This window comes from Anser cygnoides, chromosome 1 (genome assembly GCF_040182565.1).
Source record: "Anser cygnoides isolate HZ-2024a breed goose chromosome 1, Taihu_goose_T2T_genome, whole genome shotgun sequence".
NCBI lineage: Eukaryota > Metazoa > Chordata > Aves > Anseriformes > Anatidae > Anser > Anser cygnoides.
In genome coordinates this window covers 195,389,477-195,408,448 of record NC_089873.1, presented here as the reverse complement: position 1 = coordinate 195,408,448, position 18,972 = coordinate 195,389,477, and the positions used below count along the sequence as shown (strand labels likewise).

Below are 18,972 nucleotides of genomic sequence, written 5' to 3'. Positions count from 1 at the left end.
GAAAAGACCTTCAAGATCATCAAGTCCAATCATCAAGCTGACCTAACGAGTCCTATCACTAAACCATGGCCCTTAATGTCACATCTTAAATACCCCCAGGCATGAGGACTCCACCACTTTCCTGAGCAGTTTGTTCCAATGCGTAACGACCCTCTCCATGAAGAAATTCTTCCTAATATCCAATCTAAACTTCCCCTGGCATAACTTGAGACCATTTCCTTACTTGTCACCTGAGAAAAGAAATGGACATGCTCCTCACTGCAGCTTCCTTTCAGGTAGCTGTAGAGAGCAATGAGATCTCACCTCAGCCTCCCTTTCTCCAAGCTAAACAACCCCAATTCCCTTACTCTCTCCTCAAATGCAAATATTTCATTAGTTCTGTCAAGCACTCATCTTTCCTAAATATTTTATTTATATCTTTATCAGTTTTTAGCAACACAACATTCCTGCAGGCTTCTTCCAGTGAGTTTAATTCCTGACTTTATTGTTTTAGCAAACAAAGTATTTACTCAATATAATTCTCTCTAGATCAATTTTCAATCTTTTTTATCAAAATTTACTTTCAGGCTGCTCAGCTCAGGTACTGTTCCCTTCTCCTTATTTGGACATAACAAGTACTTTAAAATAATTATTAAGTTTTGGATTTGATTTTTCTTTTAACCTCCAAAAGCTCTTTACTCTTCTGTTCGCCCATCCTTGGATTTATTTTTAAATAAAGTTTTATCCCATTTGGAGGTGTTCTCTCCCTTAGAATGTTTTTGTCAGTAGCACACATTTGCAGTCAGCATCTAGCACTAGAGATTCCTTACAGCCTGCAAGCATTTTCTCTTTATGTATTCTTTTCCCAGTAAATAGACACTGCATCTTTTTTCTTTTCGTAATTGCTTCTTTTTAGAAAATAAGCACTACATTACAGTTTCCTCTATAAGCATGCAGTAGTTCAGTTGCCAAGGTTCATGATCATTTGTGTAGAATTTTTATTTTTAAAACAGCTACATACTGAGGCCAGGCCATTTCAGTCCCATTTCTACCTGGACTAAATTTCAACACTATCCCAGAAAACCTTATAATGCAGGTAACAGATCTTTGAGGAACTGCCTGCAGGTACAAGATTGCAACCAAAGATGCCATGCACACAGGATTCAGGTTTTTTGTTTTCTTCCAATCAAGTAATTATAGCCCATAGCTTTTAGCGGTAGGTACAGATAATAGAATGGGAGATAAGGAGTCACTGAAAGGAAGTAAAAGGGGATATTCAGTCCAATCCCCAATTACCTTAACAATCCATAAACCAAAAGGAGAAAGAAATACCAGCTATAGAATTATTATATATTTTTTTCAAATTGGTAATGGCCAGAAAAGCACACAGAGGATGCATCACTAGAAATGTGACCTGCTTTTATACTTCCACCTAAACAGTCACAGCCCAGAACGAATCTGAGTGAATCACTGGTATGGGTGTTCTTACATGAAGTGCCTCATTCATCAAAAACATAGAAAATTTATATTTCAAAGTTGAACAGAAAAAAAAAAACCCACACATTTACATGCCAAAAAAATACAAAGAAAAATTATCAGAATTTTCCCTTTGAAGACTTAGAAAACTAAATAACATAGAAGTCTTTGATCTCCGTTCAAGTTTGCTATTCTTCCCTGCATACAATCCAGTCCTTGCATTAAAAGTTATCTTAGTACAATGTCAAAAATACAAAAAATGAAAAAGGGTAACTGAACACACACTAAGAATCTTTCCAGTTTGAAGCGAAGAAACTTGGAATCAACAAATATATGAATACACAAAAAATACTTTCCATAAATTTTAGAAACTTCAGGGGTAAGCTAAGAAGATTGCATTTATAGCATCAAAATCTATAGGCAGAGGAACGGCACAATCAGTTCATGAAGGAGCTGAATGCACCATATTTCCTGCATGCATGTTTCTATCTCTTTGATGTCAGTAAAATCATCCAACAGACTTGAACATTATTCAAGACAATCAGAATTCTCACCAAAAAGCACCATACCTTGCACAGCGAGGCTCCATTGCCTCCTCTTCTTTTGAATTTTCTTATAATAAAATGCTCAATCAGAAACCGATACACATCACCCCTTACCTTTGATGCCATACGCATGAACAGTGCATTTTGATCCTCTGCTGTTTTTGTCCTCTCATTTTTGACTAAATCCTGCAGGTTCATACTGTCATCATCCGGAAAGTACCTTACTCTTTCTTTATCTACATGAGTAGCGACCTGGAAACAAACATATTGAATACAATAAAAACCTAGTGAGAAAGATGGAGAATGAAATTCAGACCCTGATAATTTCAACAAGTTTAAAGAACAGAGGATCAGGCTAAGCACATCTGAAACAACTGGGCTTACTGCTTCATTTGACCTACGGAAAGGAGCAATGAGTATTTCCTATTCCTTCAATTGTTTCAGTAGGTCTAAATAAAAATATTGCCTTGTTTCACAATCACTATATCTCTTACATCCATATGCTGTCAGAGCTCCAATACTACCAACTCAGGAAAGTCACACAGTAATTCACTGAAATGGTTGATCAGTTCACAGTGATGGAATATTCCAAAAAGTAATCTCCATTATTTACAGAAGTTTTTGAATTCTCAATTAAACTAAGACAGTTAAGCCAGGAAAGAAAAAAAAATAAAAAAAAAAGGAAAAAAAGAAAAAAGAAAAAGCAATCAAATACATTATTGAAAACTTTATAAATGTGGTACCTCTCCCATCTTAAGAGTACACAACAAAACAGAATTTGTCCTTCAGAGCAGGATGAAACTAAATACTGCAGAATCATAGGGTATGGTAATTAACATAGCAGAGGTGGCGTTTTTCCAAAACAGAAAGAACAGGAAGATGACAACCAGTTCCTCACCTCTTGTTCCTTTCAATCCTCCACATCACTATTACAAACTGATCTGTTGTACTAATCAAGCATGTACTAGAAATATAAGGTATTATATGCTCCTCCAGCCCGAATTTCAAAATACTAGTTTATTTACTGTTGCAAACATCAGAAGAATAAAATGTTCCTCCAGCCTCCAAGCTTCTCTATGTCCCCCAAAAGACTTTGCTGTAAAAGTTGGGTCATAATTTTTATTATCAGCAACAGTACTTCTGATCAGAAAAGAGTGAAATTACCCACAGATATTTTGGAAATATTCAGCTCTGATAAACTTTATTATTTACAAATTTTATGCAATAAAAACTGCTTAGCTAAGAGACTGATAATTTGAAAAAAGACTTACTTTTCCTTGATTGTGCGTTTAAATAAGCCCTAAAACAGTCCCTAGGGAAACATAAGTCTGAAAATAAACTTAATATATGCTCAATATGTTCTCTAACACTTAATTACAATCATCATCTGAAGGGCACTTTTTAACTACCTATCGACAGTCTGATAAGTCACTCACATCAATTCATGCACCACAGAAGTAAATCTACAAAATCATTTCTGAATTTCACTCCTTAATACTCACTTTTGTAAAACTTACCATCTGTCTCTTTCTGCGTCCTCCTCTAGGCTCCTGTGGTTCAACTGATGCGGTCACAGGCCATGCCCTTCCACTTTGATCTGTTCTGACAAGGATCACTTGCTCATCTTCTTGACGGCTTGAAGCCTGTGTCAGGTTTTAAGATGTATTTTAAAACAAAGGTTACAGACAAGAACAAAAGAAGCACCTAATCTCACACTAAATAAAAAGCATTTATTTAAAAGATTATTTAAAATGTTTAAAGCTCTAAAGATAAAAAACCATATTCTTTACATGTTGCATGTTTGTTACAATTCAAAGCAGGTAGCGCTACATTACACAAGTTCTTTTCCACATTAAAAAGGGACAGGATATTGAATACATATCCAACTACTCAAGTCCAGAGCAAACATAAATTTCCAAAAAGAACCATGCTTGTATTCCTTGTTTTTTCTCATAAAGGTTCATCCCCAGGAGAAATACAATGCTTCTGAATACTTCAATAGGTAATACTGAATAGCTAGTCAAAACATTAGCTATTTATGGCTTTTGAATACATTCCATTAGATCAGACATTCATTTCCTACACAACTGGCACTGCAAGAAAGAAAGAAAGAATTTTACAGAGTGGTCCTTACTGTCAGACATAGATACAGAAGTTTAATTCCAAAACTACTGATAATGTTGGTTTTACTTCATCAGAATCCATGAAACAAGATGCCAATTGCCTGGTTTCAGCTCATTCTGTCAGCCAGCGACAGGTGAAGTCTCTATCATTCATATAAACACACAGGAGACCCCTTATTTTTTTTTGCCAGATAATGTAATTCCTCATTATATTGGACATATTCAGACTGAAAGGCCAGAAGCAAACATCTTCCTCAAGCAATTACCTACAAATGAGGTCATTTTAGCTTGGACAGAAAAGTATAATCCCCAAAATCGCAGTTTACCCTTCAGCAGCTAAGAGTTTACAGGCCCCAAGATCTATCAGTAGAGTTGTAGAGTTGTACTGAGGTATTCCTCCATGCATTCTCAAAACCGCTTCCACTTTGCCAGAGACGGATGGCTTAAATCTATTCTGCATCCAAACCCAATCAGAATGCCTGGACTAAGCACCTATATCCTTAAGTTTTATCCCTGGTTGGCTTAGTTCATGTCCAATGCTTATTAACACTCTTGAATCGCCCAAAAAAGGCTGCAAGACACAGATTCCGTGCAGAAAAACATGTCTTTTGGTGAAAATATTCTGGAGGAAAATCATTCATTTACATGGGAGATTTAACTTGAATGCAGCTCAAGAAGTTACAAATCCACCTCCCATGATTTCTCTGCCCACCAAGCAGGGAGGAGAGGAAGAGGAAGAGGCCTGGAATAAGCAAGACTGAAGAAAAAACACGAAGGACTCATTTAGCCAGACAATTTACCGGCGCAGCTGAAAAGGAAGGGTTATCACATACCCCAGTGATGAAGGCCCCCAATGGATCCCAGTCCTATTGACACAATACCAGGGAGATGAATGAATATATTCATTTCCCAAATGACTTCTTAAATACTTCCCTGTACTTCAGCTATCACAAATTCCATTTCTAGGTACTCACAGTCGTAGCTTATACTACCGCTGCCAGCTGCTTAGAAGGAAAGCACAGGAGGGCGAGGTACTGCTTCACATCACCCCTTTTATGAACCCAGCCCTCAGTCTTCTCATACCTTCATCCACTACTGTAACTGCAAAAACTCCTTTATCAATTTATGAATTTATCTCCCACCACCCAGGGTCCTCATTTGGGATGGAAGTTACCGTCTTTACAGCTGAGCTGCACAATGAACATCCTGTCAAGAGCCAGGTCAGCCCAGATCCCTCCAAAACAGCGGCAATAGTACTTTCCCACTGCACAGGGGTGCATCAGATTTAAATAAAGATAATAGACAGACAGAGATACATTTGCACATATAAACAAAAAGAGAAAAGGCAGAAATTGCTCACCATAAAAATAAGTATTGAACTTTATGGAAAGTTTAAGAATAAAAAATTTTAAAAAAGAAAGCCTGAGAGCTTCTTGATTACTATAAAAAACAAAGGTTTAGGTAAGTCAGATGATTAAATTAGAGCAAAAAGGGGGACATCACTAAATCTGGTGATATTAGGACAGCTTTTGTCAAGTCTTATAAACAACCTTATTAATCTCAATTTGAAGCTATTTTCCACCAAACAACTGACGTGTCTGCTTTACATCTGCCATCCTTGCCTAATGAAAGCCTGTCCCAGAAACCCCAATCAAGTCTAAATGTTCTGTAGATGCTGAAGTATGCATCCAATGGCCTAATCGTATTTTTCAGGAAAAGTGACACCAAGCTAGAAGTTATGGAACAAAAAACTGTCTAGGTAAACCAAACCTCTCTTCTGTATCAAAGGCAAATCTCGTTTTTGCAGAGCAAACCAAGATGTCCCACACTGGTCGGGCTCCAGTGTATTCAGGGAGGCACTTTGCATACACCACCACTTGTTCCCTGTACAGCCAGGTTATTCGCCTCAGTTGCTACTTTTTCAGAACAGAAGTTATTTTCTCTCTCCTGGGAGAGGGTAGGGAGAGAAGAGGTGATTCACTGAAACGGGGAAAAAAGGTTGTGTGTCTTCACCCTGCACTTCCCATACTGTGAAGTTCAAACCCGGCAATAGGCAGGTTTGAGACTGGCAACCAAGGCGGGGGTACGCTGTGTTTTCACACCGTCGCTGTGCTGTTCAGACAGACCTAAGAGCTAGTTATCATCCCTGCTCAAAAGCACCATTACTTTGAAAACATAACGGCAACAAAATACTCAGTATTAGATGAGCAAAGACAAAGGACGAGAGTGGAAAAGAAGCAGGACGCACACCCAGCTTAAATGGGATATAAATGCAAGTGGAGTACTCTGGGCATAATGACAAACAGGTAACCAGTGCAAGATGCCTAGGGCATTTGTCATTTCTTTCTGCATGTCAAGAAAACAGGTAGACATTTGTGAATACTGTAATGCTTAAATGGCCTATGACTTAGCATAGTTCAGTATTGTGGTAGTAGAAATAATTTTAACAGTTGAAGGAACTGGAGAATGGAAAGTCAAAGAAAAAACTAAGTTCTAAAAACCAGGATTAGCAGGGAAAGTTTCGTGAGGAACACTTTGCTTGACAACAAGAAACTTGCCCATCTGCAACGCTTGAATGAAATAACCACAAAATTTCATTTGAAATGGTAGAAAAGACAAGAGAGATGCAGATGCACATGCTGGCTACATTTTACCTTTACTGCACGCGCTGGCTAATTTTACCCTTACTGCAAGATAACCAGGTATAGGAAAAATCATAAGAGCAGTATGAAAAGGTAAGAAGGGAATAACTGTAAACATTTATGCACTGCAAATAAGGAGAGCAAAGACAAAGTAAATAACATAACATATCATAAGAAACATACAATAAATGTCCTAGTTCTTTAAAGACTTGGATAACTCTACAAGTTCGGAAGCTGAAAATGTAACAGCAGACATTGCAGTGACCATTCAAAACCCAGAGCTTGGTTTATTAGTCTGAAATGAAAATGACATTTCTAAAGGAAAAAAAAACATTGTCCTAAACCTGACAAACCCATCTGGCCAAGCAGGGACAGAGCAGCTCTCCCATAAGGGCAAGGCAAATCCACATGCAGGAGGAGACACAAGTAACATGAGGCAGGTGAGTGGAAAGATGCACCTGACTGAGAATTTCACGTGAACAGGACTCTTCAGAAATGGTTACTTGTTAGATTATTACCTGAGAACTGTGATGGGTCCCATTGCCTTAAACAGAAGTTGCTATGGAGTTTCTAAAAAGATGCTTGAGTTAATTAGGTCCCTCTCTCCCCATGTTTTTATGTTGTGGAGTCAAGAAAAGGGACGAAAATTTTCCATGAAGAATGGCTCCATCATTTCCATTCCCAGTCTCTAAGTTTTCACCTCATTGTATAAACAACTTTTCAGAAAGATTAATCATGAAAAACAACAGACATTACAACACAATGTTGCTTTGCTCAGGAACTGCACAGAATGATAAACAGATTCTTCAACTTACAGGCATCTAATTCCTTCTGAGAACAACCACCTCAAGATTTACGTGACTTCACTACAACTTTTAAAATGCAGCCATGTCAAAAAGGAAGCCATTGCTCAGCAGCGATTATTTTCCCAAAATGAAGAGTTTACAAGGTATTCTACATCTCACAAAAACAGATGTTACATGCTACTGAAGACAAGCTCCAAAATGCTAGATACTAACAACGGTTGCATTCTGTTTTTTTTCTGATTTCTGCCTGCTGCCACAGTAACATACAGGTAGAAGAACAGGCAGAAGGGGGAACACTTCCATTTTTCCACATGCAAGACTTCAGATGGCCTTCTGCCCTACACTTCCAGAAAGAGGCAAACTTAACAGGAGAGAAACTGGAGAAAAACAAGAATGACTAAAGGCTTAAAAAAAAATAAAAATTAAAAATGTTGAAAAAATAAATACACAAAATTAGAAACATGCTAGTAAGCTGCAAAAACTCAAAAGGTTTTGGCAAACAAACTGCATGAGGAATAAAAAGCGTAAAAGAAAAGGGTTAAAATTGCAGAAGAAATGGAAGTTAGGTAGCAGAAAGGTTCTTCTAACATTAAAGACTGTAAAACAACAGTACAATTGCCTAAGAAGAACATGTTTTTTTGTTTGTTTTAAGAAAACAAGACAGACTAGAAAACTACTGACAAACCCAGATGTGTACAATGAAACTAGAGATGAAGGCAGCAGAGCAATAGATTTCAACAGGCTCCTGTTTACACATGAAATGCTGCAGAGGACAAACAGATGTAACACATACTCCGAACTGGTACCCTACAGATAAAGGGGTTTTTGTTTGTTTCGTCCACAGAGTGCCGACACAAGACACACATAACGTATTTTGATTTAATATTCTAGAGAAAAGGAGAAGGCACAAAAGAGAGTAATCTTTAATGTTAGAAGAGAAAGTACAAAAAAAAAAGTGGTCCATCAAAGGGAAATTAAAAGAAGCAGATAAAAGGGTAACATAATTATGGACAGCACGAAGGTTAATGTGAAGTCATGTGAGAGACTAAGAGTAAATGCATACTATGAACCAAAACAAATCCAATGGATCAAATATGCCAGGCATGGTTATTCAGAAGATTAAAGCAGTTATTAGAGGTAAAGACATCCTTCAGTAGTCAAAATCCTATCTAAATATAACTGAACTACAAACAGCATAAATTTGGAAAGCTTATTGTAAATTTAAAAAAAAACTAAGGCAAAATTTAATATTGAAGAGGATCTCACTAAAAATAAACACTAAAACTATTTCTAAACACACCAGAATCAGAAAGCTTTTTGACAGAAAAATAAGAGATGATCAAGCAGTTACGGCAATATCAAAAAATGATAAAAATAAATTATTTGCATTCTAAATTTAAGATGTTGCTATTCCACATATTTTATTTTATTAAACCAAGGAATAAAACTTAGCAATCATCTTCAAAGTAAAATGTCAGTAAAAGGTTTCCAAGAAAGCTACCACGAAAAATGATTCTCTCAGGTTCCAAAAAACAATTCCAATAGATAACATCCACACCCTTCAGTACACATCCTGTCATTTAAATAGTCCACCGTACAAAAATAGTACAGCGTGACAAGTACAACATAAATCTTTTTAAATGTGCCAAAGGCTGATTTCTGGGAATTGCAGGGCAATGTATTTAATGTTTGCAATGGACAAACTCACGGAAGTATAATAAAAACACTTGAGCAAGTGTGCTGTATTGGGAAAGAGCCTCTGCAAGGAGAGGTCATGACTCGCAGCAATATTAGACATTTCTGAAGGACTTAAAGCCATGGGGTTACCCATCTAACTAAGAGAGAACACTCACAACTCTCATTTATCTGCTGAACTACTGTCAGTGACCTCAATTAATTCAGAAATGCACCATAAAACCTCACATGTAAGAAGAATTATCACTCCTCTCCCCTCGTTTTATCTGTTTTTGTTTTTTGTTTTATTTTATTTAAACATATTTATAGGTTTGCATTCCTATGACTATATGACACAGTACCTGGTAATATCCACTCAGCATAGAACAAGAATGGAGTAACGACTTTCTTCCTACAATCTCTGAAATCACCCATAAGACCTTACAAATATTCCCAAGAACTGTACCATCTTTCAGAGAAGAGGCACCAATTATCTTCTTGTGCTTTAAACAGAGATTTGCTTGAGTCTGGATTCTCCTTCTGTTTTAACTTGCTTTTAATATCTGGAAAATTGATCTGTTTCTTCACACGGTGGCATGGCATTACACGGCATTGCAAAGCTTACTTTAAACCTTCTCCAGTTCCTGAATGAATGACTTCTATTAAATAAATATTAAACTTTTTATGCTATAAATACAAAATTGATGACATTACTAAATATTTTTCTGATATTACCATAATGGTAATATTGGTTATATTACTGTTATAAAGTATATTAAATATGATACATATTATTATTATATGTTAAAATTGAAAGTGGAGAAGAGGCTCAGTCACCATCCTTGAACCTTATGATGACTCTTTACACAAATATAATTTACAGTCCTAAAAAAAAAACAATGATTGTGTGAATTTACTGAACAAGACTGGACTTGTTTGTTGTCGTTAGTGAAGGAACATAAATTTCTACTTCAGGCCAATTAAATATGCAAAGTGCACAGTAGTTCTCACCAAACATACAAAACTCTATAGAGCGATTAACACAACTGAACAAAACAAAGCAGACACGTCTGCTTTCAAAAGATAAATGCTTAAATTAAATACATAAATAAAATGCAGTTCTGAAAAAGATTTTTGAACTCTCCAGAGATTGTGTCTGTTCCGTAATCTTGCAGAAGGAAATGAGAATGCTCTGCCACCACACGTGCAGGAACAGACATCCGAGTACCTAAGCAAACATGATATAATGAAAGAAAAATCAAAGCTGGGTGATTTTGTTCAGCGAGGACAAACCACAACAACCAAACACTAACTCTGATCTCAAACAAATTAGGTGCTGGATTAAGGATATATTTTTTTTTTCTTTCCTTTCTGTTTCCTTTCTCTTACAGTCTACGGCGAATGGAAATGTTTTGAATCCATTATCCATTGCTCTCTTATTCATCTATTGGATTAAGTGTCAAGGAGACGTGGCACTTCTCAGCGGGCTGGACATAGCAGAAGACCTATCTTCCATCCTCTGCCTCTTTTCCTCTCAAGGTGTTTTCTTCCCCCATTTCAATTACCTCTTACTCAGTTCTGTGGTTGCATTTACACATCGTCACTTGAGTTACCAGAAGGAAGAGTCAACCCCATTCAGGATGAATAGTCTGCCTCCTTCAGTGCTAACCGTTTGTAAGAGCGGGTCCCACCGCTGTACTCACTACCTTGAATGCCCATGAAAGGTAAGTTTCAAAGCACCGAGGCTACCCTTCAGGGTCTGCCGCTTGTTGTGAACAATGGCAGTGCAAACTTCGAAGGCAATACCTATAAAATCAATAGATACAGCATTCTCCGTAACAGGACCAAGGTCTGGCTCTCATAGCGAGGTGAAGTTAGTATTACAGGTCTGTAGCAGCAGGCCACAGTATAAAACTTCAGTTTGGGTTCTTGTAGAGAGGGAGAAAAAAAGAAGAAAAGATGAAGGAATATAGGGAAATAGCAGCACAAGGAAGCAAGAGGTTCAGCCCAGGTTAGAAACTTAGTGTTTCAAGAAAGACCCAGTAAACATAGTAATAAGCATCACTATTACAACTTCAAAAGGGATTAGGCTAATAGTGAGTGAAGATTTAAAAAAATAAAAAATTTAAAAATGCAGTTTTTACAAGATTAGAAAGTTGATGTACCATAATCAGCACCCTGCATTTAACAAAGGGGAGATGCATTAGAAAATCTAACACAGGCTGTAACACAGCAACCAAGTACCAACATAAGAGAACCTTCATCAGGTGGTGCTAGGTTTATGTAGAAAGCATGAGACCCAAAAAAGAGTCATAGCTTCTAATTCATAAGTGAAAACATTCATTATTACAAAAGGATTAGATATATATAACTACTAATTGTTTTGTCTCTTTTTCCCCAGTTACTGAGTGACATTGATTAATTGCATGTTATGTAAAAATGTAATTTTGTCTTATAGATATAAAATTGGTTGCCCTTTAAATTTAATTTTTTGTTCTTATATTATGAAAAAGGATATTTTATCTAAACTGTTCATTACTCAGAATAACTAACCTGATCTTCTTATTCTTCTCCTCTTTATACTGAACACCTCCAATCAACCCTGCATTCAATAATTTTTGTTTGCTCTCAGTACTTATTTTCTTAGAGTATCTCAGATAGCCGTACTGCCAGCCTCTGCAAGTAAGATCAGGACCAGTACTGTGCAATGCACAGCAGCTTGTGATGTGGCCAGTAACAGGGAAAACTAACAAGGTTAACAACAATAACACTGGCTATCGGCAAGCCACATACCTTGAGAATACAACTTTAGAAGAAGGTTTAAAAATGCAATTCGATATTTCAAATTGCTAGCTACATTTTGAAATAGTCATATAACCATAGCATAAATACGCCACTATAAGCATGGGATGTAGGAAAAGAAGAAAAAAAAAGAGTCAATAGCTTGTTTTTATAGCAAGAACATCAGATACAACCCAAATTCTCAGACCATAAAAAATAAAGGTATTGCAGCATATTGGTTTTTCAGTCCACAAATTCCTGTTCCATCTCATCAAAGATAGAAATGTAATATAAGACTGGCAATGTGATAAGCAGAAGTTTGGCATGTGTAAATGAAGATGGTATTTAAGTATATGTTATTTACTTAAGTAAATATGAACATTAAATATGAAGATTTAGTAACAAGTAAATAGAATTCTAAGTCCTGTAAAAATACTGCAAGAAATTTCAGAAGTGTTCAGGCCACAATGTTGCCTGTTTAAAAAAGAGATTTTCTCTAGCCCTGCTGTAAGAGGTATTTTCAAACAATATGTATCAGAAAAGATAGCTTTACAAACCAAAAGCAACAGAGTACCCCAACTAACAAACAGTCATTCAAGCATATGGGGGAGCTTAATAATGCATCTTCATTAGCAGGACAGGTAGTTCAACTTGAAAAATCATCATTAAAGGAGTATATGTAAAAAAAAAAAAATAGAAAAAAAAAGGTTCCTCCTTTCCATATGAAATCAGAAGTGTGTGCTGCATCAGAAAGGCTTTCCAGGAATGGTTTTGTTTTTCTTTTTTTTTTTTTCTTTTGAGGCAGGGAGAAGGGAAATTTGTGACGAAAAACAGAATTCATTATGAGGGAATACCGTGAAGGTGCAGTAAAAATATGCAGAAATTCTGCTTATTATTAGGAGAAAAACCAAGCTAGAACTATGGCACCACTGAGTGCAAGTGCGGCACGGCACCTGAAAAGGACTTTTGTTTCCTAGCATCAGTGCATACTCCAAAGCTTTATATGATCTGCTTGAAGTTTTATTCACTGTGCTCTTTTATCCCTGTTAATTGTACTGAAAGCAGTAAGAAATATTTCTTTTATTTGCTAATCCAGTTTCTTGAGTACTTTTTAAATACAAAAAACAATTTCCTCTAAATTACATTTAGGAAGTTAAGAAACTTTGTCTTAATATGTTTTTGTCTTATAATTGTTTAATCTTCTCTAAATGACATGAACAAGAGTTTTCAGGAAATACTCTCACAGAAGCTGCACATACCTATTATTTTTGAAAAGTAAGCACTAATACTATTAAAGCTGTTCTGCAAATGGATGCCCACTTTATTATTCCTTGTTCTAGTTAGAGGGAGTCATCTCTCTGAATGGGGAAAACAGATTTTTTGCTGAAAAAAAGAATAGCACGGCCATCCTGCAGGCAAGATTCAAGTGTGATGGAACAGCAATGATTAGAAATTATGATGCACTGAAAACATTTGAGAGTAATCAGGCCAAAACCCATCTGTTGGAGTATCTCCACGCCATCCAAAGCGCCAAACAAAATCACAGGTTTTCATCATGCTTTTAGCAAGGATCATTAACCCTCAACAGTCCAGTTTTTACACAGGTGTTTCAGGTGTATTCTTACAAGAAAGTTTTAAATAGTTTTTAAATAATGTTTTATCTATATCCTAAGTCTTAGAGACTTACTACAGCTGTACTTAAGTTCTGCATTGGGTTTGGCACAACAAAAAAACATTCAACCCTGTAAAATTAAAACATATTACAGGTAAGTTTTGACAACCAAATGTTTTTATTGCAGAAAAACAATCTGCTTTTATATTCTCATTTCCAAAACCTAAAATGTTGGTACACATGCAATTTTGAATGCTATTTTTCAAGGGTGGGGTTGTTTCATTTTTCTAAACATTGCATCTGAGGTATTGACTATATTTCTTCTTTCACTTCTTGTTCCCAAGTCTTAACTACTGCCTAAAGTTTAGACACATACTACACACATATATATACACAACCTGGCATTTACATAGCTGGTTCTCTTTCCAAGGAATCACTTAAATTTTTAAGGTATTTTTGAAAAGCAGCCAATCTTGAAAACATGGGGTGGGGGCGGAAGAAAAACTCACATTTCTCCCTATTAGAATTATTTCAGTTTTGTTCCACAGCTGATTCCTATCACCTAATCCTACTATCATATGGTTTAGTTGTCTCAGGATAAAAACTGTGCTGCCAATGACATCTGGACATGGTCCTGTGCAAGCTGCTGTAGATGTCCTTGCTTGAGCAGGGGGTTTAGTCCAGATGACCTCCAGAGGTCCCTTCCAACCCTTACCATTCTGAAATTCTGTGAATTTCTTCGGATAAAGATTCATTATGTTCCATCCAGTCTCTGCTCAATCGTAATTATACGTAATGGTATGTAATGGATTTTTGCATTTGAAGTATACCAAGCTCCTGATATTATAAAGGTTTTCACTAAAAGATAAGCCCTATTTATGCCATAAAACTGGCTAAATTAAGAAGCAGCTTTTCCTTTCACTGTAACATGCCCTCCATCTGAGAGATGCACAAGCAATGGACTGGAGAGTGTTATCATTGTCTGGAGCAAATGGGTAGTCTAGAAAAAAAAATTTCTTTAAAGCAGTGTCATGTTAGTCAGATGCACACTCTAAAGTGAAATACATTGCCTGCCAAAACTGAAGACTATTGTTCTACAGATATCTTGCCCAAAAGACTTTACAGAAGCACTACACATGCTTCATTAGAAAAAAAATTATCAGATATCTTCTGAGTTTTTTGCTCTTTTTTGTGGAAAATACATATCGAATGCTGTTTTATTCCTTACACTTTAAATATATTTGTTTAATAAATCCTACTAGAGTAAAGACCGCTGCATTGTCACAGAAAATTCAGTAATTCAAATGAAGACTCGCTATGCTGTAGTCATTCACATTTTCCTTACAATTTACCTCAAGTGCATAACAGAAAAGCCTTTATTGTTTTTTCTACTTTTCAGAACTGTACTCCCTTTTAAATACACTATGACAGTATATTTTCTACCATGTTATTTTGCTTAAAGTACCGCCTTTTACCTTCCATTCAATTTTGTATTAGTTTTTGCATTTTAAACACAATTCATCATTATTAAGAATTGTCTCTAGCAATCACTCAGCACAGACTACTTTTTGTTTCCTGCATACTGATTAAGTGCTGTGGAATCCAATAATAGGTTTTAGGTTGAGAACGGTGATTTTTGTGTTTTGTTTCAGTTGGTTGGTTTGGTTTTGCTTTGTATTGTTTTTTTCCCCCCTTTAAAATGTATCTATTTTCAACTCCAAGTATAAAATGCATTAACGATTTTTATAAGATTCATACATTTACATTTAAGCCCCCACCATGAACAGAGTTCTAGATTTACCTGATTCTGTATCATGCCAGTATATTTCCTGATTAGAAAAAACAAACAATTAAGCCAGTTTTTAGCAACACAAAGGCAGACTGTTTTTCATTTAACAGATTTGACTATTTCTTAGAGGACAACTGCAGGGAGCACTGAAAGAAGTGTGAGGAGAAAATGGAAAAAAATCTTTTTAAAAAAAGCAAAAAGGTAGGGGACACAAAGCACATTGTAAACTATTTAGAATCATCATAAAGAACACTTTCTACCTCCAAATTAAAGCATAAATGCCTTCTCTAACAATGGCAAAAAGTAAACACCTAATTAAGAGTATAAGAAGAAAGGATCCCTCCAAGCATTTGTGACTCGGTGACTTAAGAGCCAGATACCATTTCTGTACAATTCCCAAGGGATTTCTTTTTCATGAACTTTTCCAGTCCTAAACTTCCTGCATCCACAACATTTTAGACCAACCATTCTGCAAAGAATACTTTTTCTGCATTTATTTTCAATCTGTCTTACCTCGTTTAATTTGTTTACCTCCTAGTCTCTGTACCACTAAAAACCATTGCAAACAAGCTGCATCAAAAGAGTGATAATGTTCTAGATAGATTTTGTCAAACAAAAACAGAGAATAAAAGCATAAATTATATCAATTATGACTAGTACTGACAATAGCAGAGATAACATCCTCATAACTAATGCACACTCACATCGGAATTTGTGTAGCACTTTCAGACAACAGAAATACAAACTATGCTTAGAGATAAACCAGAAACAGGTAGAAGTTTTTGTGTTTGTTTTTTTTAAATGCTGAAGCCTCCACAATTTTCTGTTTTCTTGATACTGAGCCAAAAGGACATATGATTTCCTCCCTGATAGAGCAATGGAGCCAAATTCAAAATGCTTTACAAGCAGATAGGTCAAACCTTTACTATGTTTAATTAGATAGAAGGAAGTGTAGAAACTTTGTATCCCTGATCTTACCTTACTTAATAATTAGTCAGTTTTATCTGTAAAACAGACTTGTATCTCAAAGAGAGGACAAGATGACTCCGGCTTTGAGAATGTTTAGCAAGATTAGGTGGGGAACTCACAGTATGCACATGTCCTTGGATGTGTAAATGACTTAGCTTAGTATGCAATCCTAGGTTGAAACTGTAAAATAAGAAAGATCAAGATGACCTGAGCATGCACAAGAATTGGGTTCAACCAGGAAACGCAGTGAGGAAGACTATCAATGACCACCAGCAGACCCCAAAAGACCACCAGCAGAAACAAATGTGCGTGTGTCAGGTACATTTGCATATGTTAATGAGTTCCGGGAAACAGTACGGATATGTTAACTATTCCTTGGAAATCTAATAAATACGTATATTTTGATTGCATGTAGCCTTTGTAGTTGGGCAACTCTGCGTGCACACTAGGTGGAGTGATTCCCTGTGCGCCTTGCACCGCAATAAAAGAATGCCTGCTCTCTAAAACTCCAAACTGAGTCTTAGAAAGTTTCTTCAACCAGCTTTTACGGTAACACTCTCTCCTTCTATTCAATAAGTACTCATTTCTGTCATCTATGCTAAAACAGAAACACTGTGGCACAGCAGCCTTCTCTTACACAGCTTCACTAGGGCACAAAGCGCATCTTTGTTTTTTTCAACAGACTGAAAGACATTTACACGTAGGCATTTGAACATAAGCATCATTTAATTCCATCTAAAATTAAATTCTGCTTTAATCCAAATGTCTCTTCTGCAAATTCACACTTTATTTTTTTTTTCCAAAGACTGAGAAAGTTGCCTTGTGCCCAAAGACAAAACAAGCACGACCTACATTTTGAATTCACTTCCTAAGAAGGTTCACTGCGTATGCATTCGCTGTAATTGTATAAATGCAACACGAGTATTGTCTACGTCTCTCTCGCTGGAGCTGACCATGCAAAAACAGTTGAAACACCTGTGCATTTTGCAATTTGTACTTGTAGTTACAGACTTCCCATTTCCAACAAACACACAGTCTCTACCCCAAGAGAGCTGTTTAATCCAATGCACCAAACGTCAGGCTTGTTCAGTGTTTAGAGTGTTTAACCATGGGCTGTCCTTCTGACTTAATTCCACGTTTCACAGTAGAAAAATAGCATTAGAATGTTACTTAATGTTACTAATACAGAAAATAATCTGGGAAGCACTTACGGATATCAGATACCGACATATTTAGAGGTATGAAGAGAAGAAATACTAATAAATCTACCTTTTACTACCAGTTGTCTTCCTGTCTAGTCTGGTGTTCTGTTCCACGAAGCCTTGTTACTGAGCTGTTTTGCTAACTTAGTGCAGCCTGAGAGGCAGCAGTGTGACAGCACTGAAAAGTTGCATCTTCCTCAATGCACTTTCAGGCATTAAGCCTGACACTAGCAGTGCTTAGCTCTCCTAACACAACTGCCGTAACACACCAGTTCATAGGCTATTGAAAATAATTCATTCTCCATTTAAGTGTTTGATATGGATATAGGTAGAAATTTAGATATTTTATCAAAAGCATAAAGTACGAGAAAGAAGTAGGAAAAAGTGCAACTGAGAAATAAAATATTTAAAATCAAAATCAATGTGGAAAAAATTAAATAAGTTCAGTGAGCCAATATCCCCAAACCACATTCTCTAGTATTTTTCTTGAAGTACCAGAAAAGCAAGATAACAGCTACCCATGCACTCAAAAGGAATACATATAAAAACCAACCTCTCTAACCCTATAAAACCTATTTAAAAATCCATATCTCAATTCAGGCAAAATAATTTCTTCTGTGAAGAGACCCAAAACCCACAAGCAATTTAAGAACAATTCAACTAATAAAATTTTACCATTTCTGCACTTTGTACACATGGAAGGCTAGCAGTTGCAAACAAATTAAATGCTAGACAGGCAAAATGAGGGCCAGTAGTGCATTAAAAAAAACTTCAATAGTGCTGAAAAACAGTTTCAGACAAAGTTACTATTATTTTTTCTTTCAATATCAAGACAACCCAAAGGTGCTTTAGCCTGCGCTGAATTTTAATCTGGGATACTTTTATACAATAGAAACTTACAATGTTATTATTTGCAGTTTCTCACTTTGATAGAAATGTCACTTTAACTACCAAGAACAAAAAAGAAAACAACAAGCCTCTTCCTCAAGATAAATCTTAGCTACACAATTACCCAAATGGGCTTATTCAAAATGCAGCTATGGACTTCTCCCTTGCTTCAGTATCATGTACAATTTTCTTGCTATTCTAGGTTCAGAAAGATGGATACATTCGTGCTTTTTGGCTTCTTTCAGCTGGAAATCTCCACTTTTAACTTCTAAAGGCACTCCAAGCAGCAGGTCTTAAAACTAAGCATGACTTTGGCCAAAAGGAACAAAGTAAAAAAAAAACGGTCCTAACAGGCCATGTAGGTTTCGTGAAAGGTATCAGCCTATGCAGGTAAGGTTCTTAAACACCAAACATCAGCATTCGAAAACTGTGCATAAAACCAACAATTTGGAGTCATTTGGGGTAGAATTCTTGTCCAAATCAAAC

General features: G+C 36.3%; 1 protein-coding gene across 1 annotated transcript in view; it reads right to left on the bottom strand.

The window, feature by feature from the left end:
* The window catches only part of CWF19L2 (CWF19 like cell cycle control factor 2), a 73,228-nt gene that overhangs the window by 23,523 nt on the left and 30,733 nt on the right, over positions 1-18,972 (bottom strand). The window contains exons 11-12 of the mRNA XM_048078209.2: positions 3,518-3,643; positions 2,115-2,252 (exon numbers count right to left, since the gene is read on the bottom strand). Of these exons, the coding sequence (XP_047934166.2) occupies positions 2,115-2,252; positions 3,518-3,643 (264 nt within the window). The remainder of the gene's footprint in view (positions 1-2,114; positions 2,253-3,517; positions 3,644-18,972) is intronic.